The following is a 23,494-nucleotide window of genomic DNA, read 5'->3' as shown; positions in this document are numbered from 1 at the left end:
CTTGTTAATATAACCGTCTCGTTTCAATCTGCCCGACGTTTCACTGAGTGACGTTACGTTAAATTGTTATCAGATACCCTATTTTTTAGTAACCTTTCAATGTGTTTCTGTCAGGATGTTTGGAATTCAACGCCAAAAAATGCAGTTTTCACATTACCACGTCACACGTGTATTAAACAATCTGATAGGAATTTTACCAGAAAATTTCACTTTCTGTCAAAGCCGACATAATTGTAGATAAACAAACTTTTATAACCAGAAAGAAATTCAGTTTTCATATCTGGGCTTAATTTGACATAATTTCGTTACGTAACTAACCTGGCTGTACATTTCGAAGCGGTTATAGATATATCATCTATAAAGGAGGCGGAGTCGTCTCCAAGTTATTTGCTAAAACATCTCAATAACATACCAAACGCTTTTGAATAACAGTTGGGAGAGGTGAGGTTGGCAGACGTTCTCTAATATCTTCCCCCCCCCCCCCGACAAACCCTTACCCTCTCCCTCAACGTCTCCTCTCTCTCTCTCTCTCTCTCTCTCTCTCTCTCTCTCTCTCTGTACAAATATTCATGTCAGTAGGCAAAAAGTATGTCTTAAATGTGCACTATCGGAAATATGGTTGTTGTTGGTTTGTTGCTTTCACTGAGATATAATAACAGCTTGTATCATTCTGGTCTCTTCTTCTGCTCATAAAATTGCTGTTTCCGAAATCAGACTTGGATACAGGTACTTAGTACCACCATAGGGAACTGGTCATGACTTCAATACTTTCGCCGAGTTGATAAAAAACCAGCCAATTGTATCAGCAGCTGATATACTCAGTCCCTACGTACTTCTGTCAACATGTTAATATATAGGACGTATCATAACCTCGTGTTAATACACAACTGACGAAAGCGTATAGGCAGTAAAAAGCAAATGGTGTGGGTGTTTGGTATTTACTATATAGTAGATAACTCCCGCCCATCATATTTCCATACGATAGTAATATACTATGGAATTGCGGAGTAAATTTCAGCATGGGTAACACATAGGGTCGAACATTACTTACGGGCAGTGGCGGACTGGCCACACGGGCATTTGGGCAATGCCCGGTGGGCTGGGGAGCCTGGTAAAAATTACAGACAATTTTCACAGTAGTTAATAGAATACAGACGGACTGTGTGGAAATATATTTTAACTGCATGTGGGAATCAGCTCATGAAATCTCCATGTTAGTTAGTCTGTTAGTCCGTAACAAAAGAACGTGCTATTAGCAACCCGTCCGCGTGCTAATGGATTTTTTTAGGTTTTTTTTTCCATTTTTTCAAGCATGTTGTCACAAAATGCTTGAGAAACTAAATAAAATCCAGACTAAAACATATATTTTTGTCTATTTTTGTTTACGTTTGAACTCTTCCTCAGTTTAATCAAGTGTTACTTCTGGAAAATTACTTTGGGGTCATTTTTAAAGGTGTATTGTTACCTACAAAATTGAGAAATATAGCACCATTTTGCATCTTAACTTCAAAAACTTTCAATGGGAAGGGGAAACCCCCTCCCCTTAGACCCCTCCCCCAGGACGGCGATCACTATGTAAGTAGCATATCAATGAATAATGGGCCGGTCTAGGTGGAAAATGCCCGCGCCGGTTTTCAGACCCAGTCCGCCCCTGGTTTGACCTTTATACCGCCTATTTGCTTTGCATACTTACCTAATCGATGCAGTTACGTATTATGTGAGTTACATGCTTCATTCATCTCCTGGTTCAGAGTGGCGTCGAATGTGCTCTCATAGCAGAAATCCTAAGTAATATAAAGCCGCAGTAAACCCCAGAAAGCCACTGTAATCCCCCGAATGCCCCTGTATGTGGCAGTTTGTCGTGCAGTTAGTTTTGCCCGGCAACGGTTGTAAGTTGAGCGTTATTATTATTAGGAATGTAATTGTTGTCAACCTTACTCTATATTTTGTTTCATGTTACAAAGTGTTATTTGTTATACTTATTCCTTTTGTGCATTATTTATAAGGGGAAATCTTATGCTGCATGATGTTATTATTGAAAGTAGAACATTTTACCAGAAGGAATAACTTCAGAGTTGTTGGGATCCCAGTATCTGAGAAAGAGGATTGTGAAGATCTGGTTAAGGAAAAATTGTTCTCTCTTTTCGAAGACACATCTGATATGTCTATTGAGCGATGCCATATAGGGACGGTAGAGGTTCCCGCTTAAAGCCCTCTCACATTATTGTACGTTGCCTGTCTTACAAGGCGAAATCATGAAACATAGAAGACAGGCAATACAAGGTCAAAACTTCTTCATCCTAGACGACTTGACAAAAATCGATTTAACGGGAAAGAAAAAGTGGTCTTCAAAGGTGAAGCAGTTTTATGACAGAGGAATCAAACTATCCTTTAACGGAGGAAAGTATATAGCCATTTCCGAATTTTAGTTGATGTGTTTTTGTTTTACTAGTAATCTAGGACAAATGTTCTCCGTTACAACTGAATATGTTCTTGTTACTACTTTACTTACTCTTGTGAGAAGTTCTCTTTTTCTTGTTAAATGACCCGTCAATTACTGTATTTTCTCATCTCGTAGTAACCCACGTCTGTTTGCATTTCTTGCACCCCACTATCGGTTCTCGTCTAATCCTGTCTTAGGACCTATGTTGACTAACACAGCGAGTAAATTCAAACAACCTGCTTCATTTCATTTCTAAATTTCCAGCATATATTTTTATTCTCAAAATTTAACCAAGTTGCCTAACTGGTTAAAAGTTGACGTTTTCGAGACAGTGTCTCTTTTTGTCCGCAAAGCTCAGATATGCTATTAACTATATAGTGCTACCAAGTTGGGCACGTATTATAACCATTGTAACACTGTATCAATGTGTATCGTATGGTGTGGTGAAAGGGATGGGATTTGGGTGGGGGATGGGACGGATAGGGATAATAGATTGTTGAAAGAGTAAGATGGGGGTGGGTGGATGGAGAGAATGCTGTGACTTACTCGTACAGCCGTATTTCTACTGGACTTTCACGATACAATAAACCCTGTGAGTGTAAGTAACCGTACAAAACCATCCAGTTTCTGGATTTTACAGATCGGATATCCAAGTTGGGGAATTCATTAAACTATCATATAACTATGCATATAAAGCACTGTACAATTGTATGGCAATGAAACTGAGTACAACAGTCTCTCTATGCATACAATACTGTAGCATTGTACTTGTTATTCAATACAATGTGCCTTGTCATCATATTACTTTCACAGAGCAAGTTCTATCCAGGGTTGACATGGCTAACCACAGACCTTAATTGTATGGATTTGTAAATATAATATAATAATAATAATATTAATAATCAGTAGTTATTTTAATGATGCTTAAGCGCCCTCAAATGTGGGAGGAACCCGCAAGGGCTTATGGATTACAACGTACACGTCGGGTGGCTTCCAATTCAAATGTTTTAACTCAATTTTGGAATCTTTTCAATTTAGAAAGTTATTTCAGACGGGAAAACCGAAACCGAAAATCAATTCCCAGTAACTTGTAATTTCAGCCACCTGTTACAGACGTCGAAGCTGCAAAGGATATAATTTAGCTGGTTAAAAAGGGACTGACTTCGGACCCCTTAGGTCGCACTTTCCATTAATCCGATGAACCAACCGTTGTGCCGTAGCTATATGTATACTTACAGACTGTACAGTGTTCACGTTAGTGCAAATTTTGATATCTGTTGACTTTTATAAGGCACACCCTTCCTGTAGCACCTAGAAAAATCTTTAAAATGGGCAAATACTTCCCTGGACGGAGTACATGTTACAAAAAATAAAGACAAAACAATCCAACTACACATATATTTTTTAATTTATTTTTTGGAGACGAAAATTAAATACAGAACAAAGCAATTTTAATTATTATTATGAGCATTTTTTGTTTTTCAAGTTTTCTCCTCTTTTCATTAATAAGGACAGCCTGATTTCTTTGACCGACGGCTTTTCTTTTTACGTTTTTTAGGTTGTTTGGCCCGGTTCGCTTGCTCGGCCCTCTTCTCTCCTTCGATCTCATTAGCAAGTCTACAGGCCCTCTCCCATCTGAGCTGATAATCTGGTGTAGCGTCCTCTACCAGTAAGGTCCTGAAGCAGACAAGACACGAACTTCATATAAGTATCGTCAAAAATAATACATACTGTAAACTAACTATAATTTCCGTTTCAATTATTCAAAATTCAAAAAACAGTACTGAGCGAATAGAAAGTTAATGAATTGAAGAGAAACTACATAAGGTCCGTAGAAGTATAGTATACATTGAACCGAGTCCGCTTTTCAAATATTGTCTTCATTTTCTGCAGTGATGACGAAGCGGAGCAAACGTTTTGCGAGATTATGGTTTAATAGAATATAAGACGTAAACCCACTTACGTGTACTCAGACAAGGTTTTATCGAAGGTTGACTTGAAGCCAAAGTCAGCCTCGTTTGTAGCAAACATATCGTTGACGTCCCAGCCTTCACACTGCTGATATAGACAAATTCCAGAAACTTTGAATTTCAACGTTTTGAGAAGATTTCATTTGTGAAGTATTAATGGATCAGCTCGCAAATATTATATTAAATATTCATATATTCAACTGTATTCATAACTATTCAAAACGTCATCATTTTTAATATAAAAGAGGCACAAATAGAAGAAACATGATAGAAAATATTCATAGTATTGAAAATATGAAATGTATTCTATACCATCCCCTTTCTTCACCACTGTGACAAGAAGAACACAAAGTTCCCTTTTATTTTCTAATTAATTAATTTTAACAGATTCGCGCCACCTCTTAACATCATAAATAAAATTATGTACAAGTATTGTCGGAGAAAAAAACAAAAATGTTTTTCGAATAATGGTAGAGCTTTTCTCGTCTATATATACCTGATCTAAATCGAGGCCGTGGTCTGTTACGTCACTAAGCTCCTCCCACTTGACTAGACGTTGCGGTCTCATTGGTTCGACGTAAGGGAGTTTGGCAATATCTTCGTCAAAAAGGGAAGCTGTTGGTCCAAAAATTTAGTCGCATTATAAAGTAATGAATATTTATTAGAGAAGAGAAGACCGTAACTAAGGTGACGCTTCCATATCTCAAAACAAGCTCATTTTCTCGTAAAGTTCCTTTCCCATGAATTTGTTTTGTCATTCCATTTTATTGTGTTTAAAACATGATGCATCTTCCTACAAGATAGAGTACAACAATATCGGAGACAAAGAAAGCAATTGACATGAATAATAGTGATGTATAACCATACGAAATTAAGTTATTACAGCTTACCGTGAGAACCTTCTTTCTCAACGTTTCTTTCATGGGAATTGCTCTGTCCAGTAGTGACGTCAGTCTGCTGTTGGTTGCAGCTATAAAGTACACAAATAATATAATAATCATAAGTTGTTTTTGCGACGCTTAAGCGACCACAGATGTGGGAGAAACCCTCAAGGGCTTATGGATTACAACATACACGTCGGGTGTCTTCCAATTTAACATTTAACTCAAATTTGGAATCTTTTCAATTTAGAAAGTTATTTCAGATGGGAAAACCGTAGATTGCTCTGAGATGAAAAGTCACCTTACTATGACCCGGCCGGGTAACGAACTCGGAACCTCTCGATTGCTAAATCTCATTGCTTTAAATGCCACCGCAAGTTTATCCATTCGGCTACAACACCAGTGTACCGGTTAACGTCGCTATTATAAATACAGGGCGCCAGCCATGTTTGATCCTTTCAGAAGGAGTCATTTCCCCACTATTTGCTACTTCGATTAAATAGTAACTTATGCAACCATTAAATAGCTCACTGGTGTATTGTCTTACCTTTCTCTGAGAGAAAAGATGTCATCGCAAGATTGTTTCTCGCTGTCCACAATAACTGTTTCATCAGCGACAATCTGTCAACAAATGAAGGAAAGACATATCCAGTTTCTTATTCGAAAAGTATTAAAAGCGAACTCATATTAGTTATAAATTTATGAAACATAACTGTATAACCGGTTGAGAGACTTGGTTTGCGTGACTGCCTAAGAGATCGTGTAATAACTGTGTTAATACAACACTACAGTTGGTAATGACTGACGAATACGCAGTTGCATATTAATAACATTCTCATATGTGTTTTCTTTCTATGCAGGTGTTATGAAAGAGTATTCAAAGTCTCAGCAAGTGTTTGCCAAATTTAAACTTCGACCTTTCCAGCTTACTGCATATGAAGCTCAGTGAAAATGACACCGTTCCATGCAATATCAATATTCATGAATTTGAATTGAGTTGAATAAAATTCGCCAGATTTTTTAACGAGTCCGTATAGATTCTACAATTTCAATCAAAATTGCAAGCCCTGACGAACTGATCATGCGCCAATCAAGTCTCTCTGTTTTGTTCACGACCGTAATGCCTAGGACTACTTTCAATTTCGTGGCTAGTCTGTCTTATAGGTCCCTTCTCTTGAGTAGTATCTTTGTCTCGGTCTTACCGATGTAGCTTGCAGAATTGTGTCATTTCCTTCCATTGCAATGAATAAACAGGTGTTGTTAACGTTTCCTCCGTGTAATTGTTAAAACGTGGACGATACGAGTATAGGGCTGTATTGATCTGGCCGCATGTGTAGACTATTTTGTTTACATTTGTGTAATGAACATGCTGACATGGGCGGTCGCAGTGATTTTACGGTACATCGTTCATGCCATAAGGGCAACAGCAAATAACTTTCTTTCTTTCGATTGCGACAGCTTTTCTCCAACCACCCTGGTCAGAGTGCATTTAGAATAAGAAACATCGAATTTACTTCGGAAGTTTGTTTTCCGAAATTCATCTGCAAACAGGTATTGAGACTTTAAAAGAACAACTAATATTTCAAATATGTCCTCACCTGTGTTTGAACACCATCATTGCCATCACGGTGCTCTGCATGGATGTTGAGGACCCTAAGTTTGCTGTAATCTAGGTAAATGAGGGCAGCAGATGGAGACTGGAACATCCGGGCAATGTCACAGGCAACTAAATCAAAATAGAAATTATATTATGGACTGATATATATTTCATTGTGTTGGTGTAATGTTCGGCTCTAATCAATCAGTCATTTTTCTTCTGTCATCTTAGGCGATATAGCTCTTACAAACTGACGACTTCAGTAGTCTTATTAACTTGATAGGATGTTGCCTCACCTGTGAGGTCAAGGGTCAATCGATAAAAGAAGCTGCGAGGTCTATAAACCACAATTTCCAGTCCTGTATGTGGATAATCGTTCATGTGTCCACGACGGGTGGTTTGTGATGCATGGTCGGCAGCAAGCATGGTTTGAAACACGCGAGCAAGGTCACATGCAGCTATTGGAAAGACAAGACAGAACTGATTATCAATTAATGAGCATGTTAAGATGTCAGTGGAATTAAAAAATATAATAATATAAAGTCATCTTGTGGTTTGCCTTGTCTCACCAGAACAGCAAACGGACGAGGCAGATTTTATCTATTAAAATATTTTATATTTTAAACCGAAGTACATTTTAAATTCGAGGAATAACTGATGATTTTATGAAAATATCAGCGAGAATCAACGATGTTTGAATTTCTATCCAACTTTCGCCCAATCTCTTCCGTACCTCCATCCCCTTTCCACCCCTTCCCCCACCCATGGGCAACATTCAAACACAATAGGACAACTCACCGGTAAAATCAACCCGAAGGTTCAGTAAACTGGCCGGTGGTCGATAAAGAACAAGTTCCTTTCCGGTCTTCTGTTTATCGCTACAACAAAATATAACATACCTGATTAATAAATGCACGATTTAGGTAAAGAAGTCCGATATAGTAGGACAGTATATAAGCTGTTATAGAGGAAGCAAATGCCAATTGAAAGTACTCACGTGGTCAAGGTCATTCCAAGGTCAGTGGTTGATTGAGAAATATCAAAGAGGCAGATGAGGACATTCCTTACGGTAGTCTGGTCAAGTCCAAGAGGAAATCAAATTAGTTGAAGATGAAACAGAAAAATCCATTTTATTTAAATTGGTATTTCAAATAATTTTTTTTTTCTCGACAGTTGAGTTTTAATTACAGTCATGCTGATCACATTGAATACGCCCTTAAAACTATGCCGTTATAATGAACAGGGTGGTGGCATCAAATTAGTAATTTCATTCTTGGCGGTAACCAAATCTAATGTTTTTATACATTATTATTTCATTTAATTATAAGGCTCATACTACAATGGAGGAAGTTTTTTCTTATACAGCCCATAATAACAACATTTTCTTTACCCTTTTTTATTTAACATTTACATATACATGACAATACCCATTACCAGGGTGTCTATCCCGGCCTATATAATATATGTGTGACATTACCAGGGTCTTATGAAGATCGTTAGATGTTGTTCTTGTCTGCATCTTGTTGATCTTCTCCAGATAACGAAGGATTTTTCTTATTTGCTGATCACGAATCCTCTCTACAAGTTTTGAATAACAAAGGAAGAGTTTATGTAAACAGGTTCAGTTATATATATATATATATATATATATATATATATATATATATATATATATATATATATATATATATGTATAATATATATATATATATAAATGAAAATCGTAATGAGTTGGAAAATCAATCATATATATATATATATATATATATAAATATATATATATATAAATATATATATATATAAATATATATATATATATATATATATATATATATATAATTATATATATATATATATATCAAATAACCAAGACAAAGTAAGCTCAGTAAGATAAATAACTCACTGATTAGATCATTTTAACTAACCTCGTCGGTTCTGACGCCTCAGTTTTCTCATCAACCTAGTCATAGTCTTCCATGAGCCGTTTTCTAAACCAAAACAAAATCAAATATGACGAAAAACACATTACGCCTGCAGAGCGAGTGACACAATGCCACATGTTGTATGACAATAGTGTACATATTATATCTATAGGAGGTATGTAATCCTATTAAAACCGTACGTAATCCGAACGCTGGGTTAAAATCCATTACCTACTAGGCGACTATATTTTGAATGTTGGGACCAACTGCCCAACTATTAACTTGAGGGTCCAGGCCAAAGATAAGTTGGGCTACTAAAACAGGGCAAGGGTCCGGGCTTCGCCCCTCACTTCGGGAATCAAGTATACTTGATTCCTATAGGCTATGCTAGCCTTATTCAGTTCTAACAAGTTACCGTTTGTTCGAATGGGACATCGATTCCGAGAACGGGCATAATGCCCTTCCGTAAAATTATCAGGCGATAAAATAATATTATAACACAGCCAGGATTGTATACATATTGCTTACACTATAACCATGATACAAAAGGCATCACCGGTCCCAACCATTCCGCCTGCCCCCCCCCCACACCCACCCCACCCCATTCCCCCTCCTCCCACTGTGGGTCTTAACTATTTCTTATAACATTCACAAGGGAATACTTCCTGTTTATATCGAAGACAGCAAACATCGATCTTGCTTCATGAACATATTCTGTTAACATAGAGATAAATATTTATGAAAATACGTGCAAGTACTCACCGACTCCATCTAGCCATTCTCGGATGATGTTGATAAATCCTTCAACGAGAAAGGGCAGAAAGATCAGAAATAGTTTAAGAGATAGTATCATGGTTAAAGCTCTTCGAGATAAAACACAACTTGATCGCTGTATGTATCAATATGAAGTGATTGTTTAGTACGTGGTAAGTTTACTGTAAACAAAACAATATTGGTTTTATTTGTTACGCAATAGGATATAGGTATACGCATCTACGCGTTGTAATAACGCAATTCGTGTTATTTATAGAACGCAGAGCGCATCTGGGCGTTCTTGTCTTGGTGACTAGTATGTACACATATTTATACCGCAAAGCGTTAACACGCTATAACAGATAGGCCTACGCGATGTACAACATTAGTGGACTGTTTTATAGATGGATGCGCGCAGACGCGTCGCTTGCAGTGGCTTTGATGACGCTCGTTGGTTGTTGCTTAGCATCTTTACGTCCGTAAACAAGAGTGACTGTTTCTAATCGCTTTAGTATATAAGGATACGTAACTATATAGTCATCGATTGCATCAGCGCAACGGTATGTGCGCATGCGTCGCGGAGTCAAGATAAATTTCTTTTAGCCTTTACGTCGCAAACCACGGGTTATGTACCCGTTGTTGTGCCTTGACCAGTGAAACACTTAGTGATATTTGACATCATCGATTATATAATATGTGGCTGGCCTATATATATATTTCATGGAAATATTAGGGAGGGAATGTAAGCCCCCATATGTAAGTGTCAGCTCTTTCATCAAGTTCACGAAATTTTTCCGGATTACAAATAAGGCTTCCGGACGTTGATCTGATCTTTGTAATAATAATAGTTTACTTTAAGGTGGAACCTATATTATGACAATACATTGTCCATTGATGTATTAACAACATCACTTTACACCAAAATTTGTATTTTTCTCGAATTTGAACATTCTGTCAATTTCCATGACGATGATGATGACGATGATGACGACGACGACGACGACGACGATGACGACGACGATGACGATGACGATGACGATGATGATGATGATGTTGTTTTTGTTTCTCCCTTAGCGTGGTTAATTGGTCGAGGTCGGGCAAAGGTCAATTGTGTTTAGGGTGTGACCCAGTGGCGGACTGGCCACACGGACATTTGAGCAATGCCCGGTGGCCCGGTGGGCGGGTGGGCCGGTGGGCTGGGGAGCCTGGTAAAAATTACAGCCCATTTTCACAGTAGTTAATAGAATACAGACGGCCTGTGTAGAAAAAATATATTTTTAACTGTGGGAATCAGCTCATGAAATCACCATGTTAGTTAGTCTGTTAGTTCGTAACATAAGAACGTGATATTAGCAACCAGTCCGTGCTAATGGATTTTATTTAGTTTTTTCCCATTTTTGTCGAGAATGTTTTCACAAAATGCTTGAAAAACTAAGTAAAATCCAGTCTAACACATACATTAAATTTTTGTCAATTTTTGTTTAAGTTTTTATTTTTCCCCAGTTTAATCAAGTGTTGCTTCTGGAAAATTATTTTTGGGTCATTTTTAAAGGATATTGTAATCTACAAAATTGATAAATATAGCACCATTTTGGTTCTGACCATGCCTGTGTAACTTTTATACTCATAATGACTTATATGTCTAAACATGTATAATAATAACCCAGGCAGATGTAATCATTGAAAATTCGAGTCAATGTTACAAGTATGACTGCATAGCACATTGGTATACCGACGTAAAAGCAGTACCCGGTTTCATTTCTACGAGGAAATTGACAGCTAGATAACCGTCAAATTATAATTCTGTGTTTTGTCATAGGCCTACCAAAGTCCGTGGAAGTTTTGGCTTTTTCCTTAAAAATTTCGAAATGTCGAAAATGTCGAAAGTTTGAAGGAAACACCGAAATCATTCAACAGTTTAATTGGAGCTTTCTTTATGCCCTCATACACTCTACTTCTTTATATAGTAACACCTATGTATTTATCCCGAATTTTCAAGAAAAGTTGATATTTTGAGATTAAAATAGTCTGTTGACCATTTTGAGATAAAACATTGCAACTTCAAGGAATAAATCGAAATACTTGGAAGATATCAGGATTTAAATTTGTGTCATGAGTATGTCATTTTGTCAGGTCATGATGACAAAGTGTTGCCAGGAGGTGAAAATATGGCTCTTCCATTAGCTATTCTTTTTTTCTCTATTCATTTTTCCTTCTTTCATTTCAAGCTAAATTTACACAGTTGACACTGAAGAATGAAAGCATAACTTATGAGGTATACATGCTCAGAAATTCAACATGTTCGATCCACCATTATTTTGTGAAGCCCAACTTTATAACGGAAAATAGGTACTGCAATAAATAATAAGTCTATAAAAATCAAAGCAAATGAGAATCGGTCTGTAATATTTTGATTTTGTTCAAGCCACCACATTTGTCCGTCAAAGAACTTTTAAGTTGCTATTTCCCATGCAGGGTTGAATAAACATGTTTTTACCTTTTGGGGGGTATGTCGTTCATCTCTATCACATAGACACCTGATGATGGTTGGGTGTGCTTCTGCTACCTTCACTAAGACTCTTCTAAGATGGGTATGTAAATATATTATTAGAGAATTATTTTGTATACAAGCATTAACAGATGCCAGTAGTAGCGGCGAATAAGGTATAGGAAGCCGACATTTTATGGAAACAGCCAGATGCGATTGAAGGATCTTGTGAAGGAGGGGGCTTCCCGCCCTCCCTCCTAGCGCACGCCATTGGATTTTAGTGCTGTTGCCAGATAATGGTACCGCTTGGAACCACATCGTGACCGGGTTTGCGTTACTTTTACCAAACAGCGTAATACAAAAACATAACTGGATCTATCCACTTGTACAAATAACGAATTGTAAGCGATTTTAATTTTCAGTCTTCTATTTTTCCCATATGGAACCCATGAAAGGGGTTTTCTTATATAATCGCCCCTGGTCCTACCGAAGGGATACCATTACACGGTGCTTTTTCAGGGACCGTAAGTTTCCTTGAAGAGGTCGAGTTTGATTTCCCAGATTGCAAGAAAATATGCTACCAAAGTTGATTTTGCAGGAAATGATAATAATGAAAGCAAATGAGCCTCAATACGTACCTCGAGTAAGAGAATATTAATGTCCATATGCTTAATGTCTTTTCGTCGTTATATAGTCATCAATAATTGAATGCTTGATACGTGTTACCGGAAGCCGAAGCGCTAAACGTTCACTGTGAATTCTCGACTGCTCAAATAGTGTATTGGTCAGAGGGGGCGAGAATGGTCTGTAGGGGCGCTTTTGACACTATCTAAGCGGAGCCCCACCACAGGTTGGCGCGGAGCCAAAGTAAAGTAAAGATACTCCCTATAGATCGCCGGAAATGACCCTTTCCGGGCCTTGCTAATTTGCAGATAAACGAAGAATAAATAGCCGTTAGAGCATTTTGTCAGAAAATTACATCAACAAAATGTGACAAATGTCAATAGGTCGATGAGAGCGCAATAAAAAAAGTCAATAATCGCGAATAAGTAAAAAGTGGTAAAAAGCTGAAAAGGGCGCCAGCAGTCCATTTGAGTCCGTCAGGGGGCCTTCCGCCCCCTGACTGTACGGACGCTCCGCCACTGATCTTGTCGTACAGGTTTGAGAAGTATGAAAGCAAATGGACCGCTTGAATGGCATTAATTCTATTGTTATGAATCTCTTTCAAATAAGGCAGATGTGGTTCGTCATTGAGTATCGATAAAGTCCATTAGTGTGTTACGTGATCGACATAACGGGGAATACTTGGTATTCCATTAATGGCAGTTTTTTCATCTGTTCATTGTTCATCAGAATGTAGTCCATTGACTTATGAAACAAATAGAATAAAGAACAAGCAATCGGATAACATTCTTCCGAGATCAAACTAGTTTTATCCTGAATCGTGTACAACTATAACATATCGACCGAAGAGTTGAAGACATCCCCGAAGATCATGTGTAGTATCTGTTCCCTTTCGAGGAAAATTGTGATACACACCTGGCGTTGATCACACAGTCTCGATGCAAGGGGCCTGGGGTTGAGAGCGGATCAGACGTTCGGTAGTTTGGTTTTCGTGCCCAGGTTCTTTCTTGGGTGACTTTTCTTAAAAGTCTCCCCGGTAATCAATCATGGGAGAATGATCGACAGATAGATTTCTCTGACACTTTATAACTCAATGAAATAATTAAATAATGAATAAGGCAGAATTTTAGTTTTGTTATGTTATAATACAAAACAAAACAGACAACTTTGAGTCCAATAATGTTTCTGTAGCTATTCCAGTATTTTTCAAGATATGTTTCGTTAAAGATACTTATTTCCGGAATATTCGTTTAGGCTAACTTGATGGTGACGTCGGCTCTTCATGGTAGTTCTTATAGTTAATGTTAATCCGTTGGTTTTGAGGTCAACCAGAATACGTTCGTTAAGCTCCATTTAAGCAACAGAGCACCCTTGGATGGCATTCAACACCATTTGTCCTTAATAAATTTGTAATAGTTATAAACATGTCATTTGAGACCATATAATCTTAATTTTTCCCATTGAGTTTTATAGTGCAACTGAGGAACCAGTCCGATGGGCTGTGTACTAAACTAAAAGGACCAGTCACTTTAACTTGTGAACCTCAACTGTTTAAAAGGTCATTCCAAAAACAAACAAAAAATTAGTAATTGTGTTATAGGAATACAACCTTAGCTAGACTGAGAGCAGTGGTTGTTTAAGGTCCACGGCATATCAAAGTTAATTTTGTTCCTGAAGTTATCAAAACACAATACGGTTTTTTTTTTAATCTCAAACAAATTTCTTGAGAATCACTGTTTCCGAAACTACCTACTATCCGGTATGAGAATATGCTACAACACTGTGGCTTAGAATTGGACCATATTGACACTTTCGTTTTCTTGCAAAAGTGATATAGATTGAATTCTAGGTATATTAACTTTTTATCTCATGGTCTTGCTGGCTTGTGTGTCTCTGGCATTGTAACGAATATAATGCTTGTTTTGGTGTAGGTAGTGTACATCTTTGCCAACACCTTTAAGTCAAACAATGAGTTTAATTAAGTTCCTGCAAACCCTTGTGAACCGCATGACTGTTTGAATGTTTTGCTTGACTTACCACAAATAACCTATTGCAATAAAATGCATTCACCTTCAGAGTGACAAGAAAAAAACAGCTTTTAGGGAATCCGATGGCGCTAGTTTGAAACAGGGTATTTTTTTTAATATAAAATAGTCATATGGCTCTTAAAGGCATCCGTAGATTCACTTCAGGAGAATATCGCCTCAGCAGGCCACGTATTCAGTGGACGGTGGCTGCAAGCATGCCGGTCGCAGAGATGTCACCACCTCTGGCCAAAGGCAAGGATTCACGCACGCCACCTAGTACGCTTCTGGTCGATTTGACCGACCCTCTGCGCATCCTCCCGGGTTCTTTTGCGACAACAAGGGAGACATGGCACGGGATCCTAAGCCACAAAAAGTACCATACCTACAGCCAAAGGTATTATCGCCAGAGGCCTGTCTTGAACCCTAGCCACGATTTACACGACCGACGAGGAATGAGTCTTTCGTCACCCTCTTAACAGCATCGGCCACCACATCAGCTAGTAAATTATGTGGTTGAATTAATATATCAAGACTTCAGCGTCGACTACTGAAAGAGAAAAAGAAATTTATAACGTGTATAACCAACCATTGATGGAGTCGAACTCAGTTTCATCGGGTTACCAGTCCACTGCTCTACCATCTGAGCCACTAGACGAGTTAACTTTCTACGAGCTTAATTTGGTATTGTTGGTTGGATACAATCTATTGGTAACAGTGAACGACACTGCCTTCAACGAAATCTCTATTCATCCTGTTTTACTCTCATAAGAACATTAACAAGAAGCTCACGCTTGTCTTTGTTTACATTGCAACAAGCAGTAAGAATGTCGCTTCCTTCCAAGACGTTAATGTACAATAGGCTTATGCCCCGATACTATCGATGACTTCGAAGCAAGCAGTAAAAGACAAACGTATTCCGTGAAATCTTCTTATTCACATAAGGTTGCTTAAGATTATGCTCGCAAGAAAGGTCTTGTTGAAAGTTGTCTCCCTTTACAACTATATTCTATGCAGACCATCATGAACTGGAGTAAGCCTGAAATTTCAACAAACAATACCTATTCACATTTCAGTACCGTTTTGATTGAGGAAGGGACAATGCTTATTCAGTCAAACACTTTAACTTCATGTGACTAATCTTATTTAGGGATCTGAATGGCTGGAAATAGTACGGTTATTCGAAACCCGAAACAGAATTAAAAGGGTTTTAAGTTTATGCAAGTAGATTTGGAAATTCGTCGGGGATCGGGAATTCGTCAACTACAAGACTTTGTTTAGTCTGCAGTGACTTGATGTGCTTATTTATCCTTTGAAACTGCGGCATTTGCGTGGATAGGTCCCACCCCCCCCCCCCCCACCGCCCCAAATGACAAAATATTAACATCATCTTTAAAAGTATCAAATTTTGATCTATTAGCAGCCAACTTGATCACGTCGTTTACAATTGTAACATTTTGAAAGACTAAATGGTAATGAGGTTGAAACGGTGACGAGGACGGGGTTTGGATGTTTTTATAGCTATTATATGTGCAATACAAGTCAACACTATGACATGGTCGACTACATAAACAGCTATAATCACTGATATAAATCATTCTTTCATGGTCATAGCTACCCTCCCTTCACTGCCGCCCTCCTTCCCATACCATTTGCCGTTACGTTACTGAACCATGAACTATAGATCTCTATGACAATGAAATATCATTTGCATAAGTTTCCGATGAACAGAATAAAGGTAAAGTTCCTCCTTCTTCTGCTGATTTGAAAAGAGGTATTTGCATCGCCTCTCATATAGAGTATGGGTTTGAAATTAATCCAAAACGCATCCAGAACTCTGCTTTACTTTCACTTCATCACCTTACCATATTTATTCATGCAACTTATTTAATCTTGAGAAAAACATCATATTACAAAGTATTCTTTGAGCTGTTGTAAGTCTGAATCAAAAGGAAGGAATAAACCAGTGATTACATGTGAACTATAGAAACGTTATTTGCATTTCTTTTCAATTCATTGGAGGATTAGAGATCCAATCGATTTATTTACGTTTACGTTCAGTAGTATGCCCCCATATTACCTCAGGCACCGTGGTCAAGATTCCCAATGTTGACTATAGTCTAAGACCCCCTTCCCTCTCTTGTGATTCTATTAATGTTATTTACATTTTCTACTGTGTACTTTGCAAAGAGGACAATTATGTAGGTGAAACAGGCTCCCGGTTCCGCTTACGTTTTAATAACCACAAAAAAATATATTCGTGATAATTTTGCAGGATTCCCAGTTTCCGAACATTTCAAACTTCATAGTCATTCTCTCAAAAACCTAAAATGTATTTTAATTGCCTTGAACTTAAATCAGCTACTGAACGTAAACGTAAAGAAATCGATTGGATCTTTCGTATTAAGTCTCACATCACCGGCCTCAACAAAGACTTGGGACCCCTTAACAACTATCAGTTCTACAAGCATATGTGATCCGTCCTTTGCTCCTTAATCCGCTTCCTGTATACTCATGGTTTATTTGGGTTTAATTCCATCAATGCAACTTACACTTATCTAGCGTCATACTTTCATTGTTACATTTTGTACTGTTCATACGACTGCCAAGTATTGCTGACAAAAATTCCAATATATTTTCTAAAATCTTATTTCTTATATCTTATTTCTCTGGTTTTCTCTAATAATAATCATATATATATGTATGTATATATATATATATATATATATATATATATATATATATATATATATACAGAGCGGGAGGCCCGTGGTTCGAATCCCGGTGGAGGCTGAAAGTTTTTTCACTGTTCTTGATTTTCCAACTCATTACGATTTTCATTTATATATATATATATATATATATATATACAGCAATCCTGTACTCTTTTCCATTGTTTTGAATGCTTGCCCGTTGCTAGATATCCTGTGCAATAGAATTTAATTCCTAAGTTTTTTGCAAAAGTATCATGAATTGTCTGACGTAAAACGCGATCCACATGTTACTAACTTTCTATTAGATCAATGGCCGAATTCCTTCAGTTGTTTGCTAAGGAAGATTGTGTAACTAACACACTGCCCCTTTAGTAGTGTCGTTCTCCTTGTAGGTCTAGTTTCACTTGTTAACAAGTTTGACCTTCTCAATTACACCCTTGCAAGGCGAGCCAAAATATTGTTTACCTACCTTTAAAAGGATTGTCTGGTGGCCCAAAGAAGTTACCTTAAAAAATAGTAAATAATTTTCCAAACATGTTGTCAAAGTATGAGAACGCTAATGTTGCGTTTGACAGAGAAACGATTTTTTAATCGTTATGGATAGACATTTCAAATATGATTTGAACAGTACAATACGTGACGTCAGCTCTGCCATAGCAGATTGCGTCATAACCCACCCTCCGCACAGTACCTATACGGTAATCACAACAAAAACAGCGTTTGTATACAGATAAATTTCTTCCTTAATTTCCGGTGAAATTTTTTAAAAATTAGATATGTTTTCAAAAACTCCTTAAGCCGCCATGTACTTGAGCGGTGGTTCCGTGGTCTTTGTGTAACACAGGGTAAATTTTAACAGCAGACTCTGAGTTGTTCAGGCTATACATCGCGCTATCCAGCTCCAACGCGAAAAATGTTCGCATGTAGGCTGTATTCAAACGTTGACAATCGGACAGTTCTGCGAAGCCTAAGCTTCTCAGCGTTATATTCTGCTCTGACAACGATTCGATCAATTTCTTCAATAATTTCCGGTGAAATTTCTTATAAATTAGATATGATTTAAAAAACTCCTTAAGCCGCAATATATGTAGTAGATCGGTGGTTTCGTGGTCTTTGTGTAACACAAGATAAGTTTTAACAGCAGGCTCTTCGTTGTTTATACATCGCGGTATCCAGCTCCAGCGCGAAGAATGTTCGCGTGTATAGGCTATACGTTTACAATCGGACAGTTCTGCGATGACATCGATCCCGCCAAGTTTCATCTTTCGGTTTAACGAATACTTTATAAGTTTCCTTTTACTGTTAATTTGATCCGTGAATTTTATTTCAGCGATTTCGAAGAACAGTTAATGAACTGTGGTTTGAGTGTGAGTGTACTATGTGTAACGCTATACAAGTACACTAACTGAGCATCGTAGTATATACGTTCGCGAGTATGTACGTTATATATATGAGGCAATTCAATGTGCTTACACGTGAGTTAATTTGCTGCGGAATTGGGAGTGCTAACTTCAAGTCGCCTGTTTTGCCTATCTGCAAGCACTACGTCAATCACCATATTGAAGCGTTCGAACAAACGGTACTTTTGGTGAGAAACTGGTGAATTTGAAAACCAGATTTCTACAAGAAGAAAACGTCGAATGGGGACAATTTTTACATGGTTAGAAAGAGAAAAATAATAACTACAAGGACAATGCATCAAAATCTTCCACCAGACAATTCCTTTAATATAAATCACTGAAGCGATCCAACTGAAATACTGCCACACAATGTATCTGGATCCAAGCAAATCCTATTATACAGGCATGATTTCGAGAGCCAAAGTTATACTTGAACACATGTCAAAAAGGTTTAAGAATGGCGCGGGGAAGAAAAAAACGTTTATCGGTTTTTATTCTCATAGTTTCTGTATCTTGTATCATATTTTATCTGATGTTTTCTAGCCAAGAGATGATTAGGTAAGTTGTCTGCAATTATCGTACTTTTTTATATTAATTGGATGATCATATTAAATTTCTTATATCATCCTACCTACAGCTTATACATGGAAGGTGACTGTGTCACCCCTTCCTGGTAAGTGAATCTTGTGAAAGTAACATTCTTGCCGTTGGTACGTCAATAGTATTAAAAATCAGTTACAAACTCAGTAAAGATTAGAACATATCATTTTATATTTACCGAAAAAAAATGTTTCAATCGTCGAAAGAGTTGGTCATCGATTTTAGAAGTTATATATCGTTAGACATGTATCAATTAACGACCGGACTATTCCCGAGAACTGAGGTAGGCACCCATCATTTTATGTTGATAACAAGTAGTTTTCCTGGTCATTGATTCTTAAAATACAATTTAAAGAAAATAAATCTCGTTGTCATTTCTCGGCTAATTTAGCCTAAGAATAATCCCTTTAACATCTTATTACAATACACACTGTATACACTGCTACGAGTCTTCTCGGTTTAACTATTGTGTAGTATGATGCGTGTTTGAAGACAGCTGTTAAAATAATGGCCCCTTCTACCTCCAATAATTACATCTGTAACGAACTAAGAAGGAATGTTTTCATCCTCAAAAGAGTTGGTCATCGATTTTCGAAGTTATTTATCATTAGATAGATATACACTTGCGACCCCAGTACCCGAGAACTAAGGTTAGCACCCAAATACTTAATATATCCATTCAGGTTCGAAGCTGTTTCTGTCCCTGTATGGGGTGGTTGTATTGTTCCATGGTCCCTGTGACAGATAATAAGCAACGATGCGTGCTGTGATAGTTCTCACAACAAAGATGTATAATGTATGTATTTTTTGTAATGGTATTGTGTTTTTATATGATAGGATTACATGCTTGCTCATATATTTCCAATTTTCACCTGTCTTACAACACCGACTGAGTTATAATAATTTCTTCTTCTAAAGCAAACTCATGTCATGCCAATATACAATGCTGCACACCTCAAAAAAAAAAAAAACACAGACTAAATCAGCAAGTCATTATCATATAAACAATCCACAGACATGTAATGCATTCTTTTTAGAATACAAAGACAAAGCCGGAATATGAGCCATTGTTCAAGACCAAGTCCAAGTCCTATATAACACAATGAAAGGTGGAAAACAAAACAGCTTCTTTATCGCACGGTCAGCTCAAATACAATACCATATTGTATATTTTTTTCACGCCTACATGGCCAGTGCAAACTTCAGCATCAGCGCTTTAGTTTATATATCTAACCCTTCACTCTTTGCTTGCACACATCGATAAAAGTAGTTACTGTAGACGCTAACATCGTTGGCTAGTATTATTAAGAAGGTATAGACCAGTGGCGTAGGAAGGTACTTTTGAGTGCGGGGCTGAAGACTGATGGCCGGCCTGGGGAGGGGTCTAAGGGGAGGGGATTTTTTTACATTCCCAGGTGGCCTCAGATGCAATTTGGTGCAATATAGCACACTTCAACACCCACTCCATTTTGTAAATAATTTTGCATTTTCACCTGGACTTAGATGCAATTTGGTGATCCAAATGAATTTTTTTTTTTCATTTGGAAATGAAAAAGGGGTTTTCTGACTTGCGAAGCGGGGGGGGGGGGCGGAATGATACTTCCGCCCACCATATTTTTCACTGGGGGGGGGGCTGGCGCCCCCCCCCCCCAGCCCCCCGGTTCCTACGCCCTTGGTATAGACAGTTCTATCTTTTCATTGTTTCGTCATCGGCTGCTGTGAAGAAATATTTAATAAACTGCAACAGCAGAAGCGGTCTATTACATATTCCATATAATTATGATATCACAGATTTTAGCTTAATTAAATTAATCAAAAAATATGTGACAATTCGTTAGCCAGGAAATATGAGTAAACAGTATCAGTATGAGTACAAGTAGAGGCCCTTTTTTATGGGTACTGATGATGAATGATTTCAGGCAGAACGTTCATCTCTGATATGCTCCTTTAAAACTAAACTGATGATGACATAGGGCCCTCGGTTCAAGCCTAATTGTTAATGATAATTCGTTGTTATATAAATACTTAGAAACTCAACCAAAATATTTTCTGTTAACTTCATATATAAGCAAATGAGTACCGTCGGATTATATGCAACGTCATTTGTTTTTAAGTAATCTATAATGCATTGTAATCATGTCATTTGAGGCCTAAGTCTGAGGACTTTCTACTGAATATGGACCATCCGAGGAACTCACCAAGTATAGTTTGTGTACTAGAATAAGTAAGTAAACTTTAAATGATCAAGGCGTAGTTGTCTCAATTGTCGTTATCAAAGTAAAGATAAAACAAATGACAACGAGAATGTGGTTAAAACATTCACCCATGTCGTTTTTGTATAAATATATGATCACTATTATTTGTTTCTACTTACATACAGGGAAACACTCCCAGAGATCAACGAACGAGTTCCAAACGTGAACGGAGAACTGTCTAAGATACATTTACATTCGAAGAGTTTACTTGCGACATCAGAAGAGACAAATTCTTTTCCATTCCATGGTTATCTTCCTAATATTTACCTCCATCCAGGTCAAGGCAGGCTCCACACCCATGCTATCGGCGCATTTCTCCATAACCCCAAAAGTGGTGGAACTACAATCAAAGAATGCATGAAAAAGATCAGCAAAACACAACATAAAAACAAGCCTATCCTCTTGTCATCTGACAAAGTTATACAAGTTGTGACGAACCTTAAAAATGGTGTGGCTGAGGTTAATGACCACTATATGGGAGATATGGCCCTTGGGATATGTGACTTTGTCGGAGAACGCCCATGTGCATACTTTACGGTTTTACGTGACCCATTTGAAAGATCGGTCTCACATTATTATTTTTGTAAAGAAGGAGGGGAGGCTATACACTCTTGTAACGGCAGCCTAGAGGAATTCACGTTAAGTGTCTGCAGCTCTTTTTACCTTCAAATGACATGTAGGTTACTATGTGAACGTGGTAACCAAGGAGACGAGGAAAACACTGATTGGCAATGTAAACGAGTTCGCGTTGCTGGAACTAAGCAATTCTCGAATGAAACAAATCAATCAGCTTTACAATATATTCTTGGCAATTTAGATAAATTATTTGCGGTCGTTGGTATAACCGAGGATTTCAAGACGACTTTACAACTTTTTGAGGATACCTTTGGAAAACCTTTCTACAAGACGTGCTATGATTTCCATAACAACGCAGGAAGGTACATTAATGGAGGGAACAATATTACAGCACGTCGCAAGAACAAGATAAGAGAAAGTGAAATAAAAAGGCTTAGAGGGAACGAAAAAGTTAGACAATGCTTACATGAAGATACAGTGATATACGAAAAAGTAAAAGAAATATTTGAAATACAAAAACAGAAATTTATAGAACGTCGACATTTAGTTAGGGAGAAGTAGATACCATTAGAATTATACCTCTCATAAATTACATATGTTCTGATTCATTGCATGCAAACTTTGAAGGTATATACAATAATATAACATAGTTTCCACTTTATTGAAAAAATCTGCATACGTTTTGTACGCACTGGCGTAAATCTGATGAAATTGTAACTTTTTGAGACTAGATATTGATTTATACGGTGAGTACTTAGGACAGACTCTAACGCTAAAGATGACTGTATCTCTATGATTCAAGAGTACAAAGTTGACATTTGGAAAAAAAGGGCTTTCTCCTGGTCACCTATAAATGATCATTGAAAGAGATTTAATAATAAAATTGACGATCGACAATGCTATAGAATTATGATAATACGCTGCTACATGAACTGCAAATTTGAGTTATGTTTATTGTCTGCGTCAATGCCTTCTCCATAGCGCCATCTGACATGAATATCACTGAACTATTCGGTGGAAAGAAGTTTGTTGCCTGCAATAAAAACAAAACAAAAATTATGAAATATTATTTATTGACCTTAAAGAAGATAATCCTAAATTGATCTTTGAGTTGGTTTAAATGAATTAAATCAAATTTTCTAAAGAAAATTAGATGAATAGACGATAGTCTATTGTCTACACTAGTCACGAATTATTTAAAAACCCAAATGAAGGAAATTGCACGATCGGTGACCATGTTCAGTTTA

At 37.4% G+C, this 23,494-nt stretch overlaps 2 protein-coding genes across 7 annotated transcripts; one reads left to right on the top strand and one right to left on the bottom strand.

Annotated features, from left to right (window-relative positions):
* Positions 1–3,866: 3,866 nt before the first annotated feature.
* On the bottom strand, positions 3,867–21,925 carry LOC139984356 (uncharacterized). Of its 6 annotated transcripts, none has more exons than XM_071998230.1 (14): positions 21,791–21,925; positions 15,088–15,252; positions 9,576–9,614; positions 8,817–8,879; positions 8,369–8,469; positions 7,889–7,971; positions 7,690–7,769; positions 7,188–7,349; positions 6,893–7,020; positions 5,842–5,915; positions 5,304–5,383; positions 4,910–5,028; positions 4,407–4,501; positions 3,867–4,120 (listed from the first exon to the last, which is right to left on the bottom strand). In XM_071998230.1, the coding sequence occupies exons 4-14, from the start codon at positions 8,857–8,859 to the stop codon at positions 3,946–3,948; spliced, it is 1,140 nt and encodes a 379-aa protein (XP_071854331.1). In that variant the 5' UTR covers positions 8,860–8,879; positions 9,576–9,614; positions 15,088–15,252; positions 21,791–21,925; the 3' UTR covers positions 3,867–3,945. The 6 variants fall into 6 exon arrangements, with proteins under 6 accessions (XP_071854331.1, XP_071854335.1, XP_071854337.1 ...); XM_071998234.1 differs by having other exon boundaries at positions 4,407–4,498; XM_071998236.1 differs by having other exon boundaries at positions 7,889–7,965.
* On the top strand, positions 19,184–22,808 carry LOC139984357 (uncharacterized). Its single transcript, XM_071998237.1, has 2 exons — positions 19,184–19,374; positions 21,797–22,808. The coding sequence occupies exons 1-2, from the start codon at positions 19,274–19,276 to the stop codon at positions 22,806–22,808; spliced, it is 1,113 nt and encodes a 370-aa protein (XP_071854338.1). The 5' UTR covers positions 19,184–19,273.
* Positions 22,809–23,494: the final 686 nt, after the last annotated feature.

Source organism: Apostichopus japonicus, chromosome 17 (genome assembly GCF_037975245.1).
Source record: "Apostichopus japonicus isolate 1M-3 chromosome 17, ASM3797524v1, whole genome shotgun sequence".
NCBI classification, from domain to species: Eukaryota; Metazoa; Echinodermata; class Holothuroidea; order Aspidochirotida; family Stichopodidae; genus Apostichopus; species Apostichopus japonicus.
Note: the sequence above shows the minus strand (reverse complement) of the source record. Positions and strands in the feature narration are given on the sequence as shown.

Bases quoted from the DNA above. Each gene is read 5' to 3' on its own strand.
- LOC139984357 (XM_071998237.1), top strand. From the start codon at position 19,274: ATGGCGCGGGGAAGAAAAAAACGTTTATCGGTTTTTATTCTCATAGTT. The intron at 19,375-21,796 runs GTAAGTTGTCTG...ACTTACATACAG, and splicing joins TCTAGCCAAGAGATGATTAG to GGAAACACTCCCAGAGATCA.
- LOC139984356 (XM_071998230.1), bottom strand. From the start codon at position 8,859: ATGACTAGGTTGATGAGAAAACTGAGGCGTCAGAACCGACGAG. The intron at 7,770-7,888 runs GTGAGTACTTTC...ATTTTGTTGTAG, and splicing joins CTTGGAATGACCTTGACCAC to CGATAAACAGAAGACCGGAA. The intron at 7,350-7,689 runs GTGAGTTGTCCT...TCTTTCCAATAG, and splicing joins CCTTCGGGTTGATTTTACCG to CTGCATGTGACCTTGCTCGC.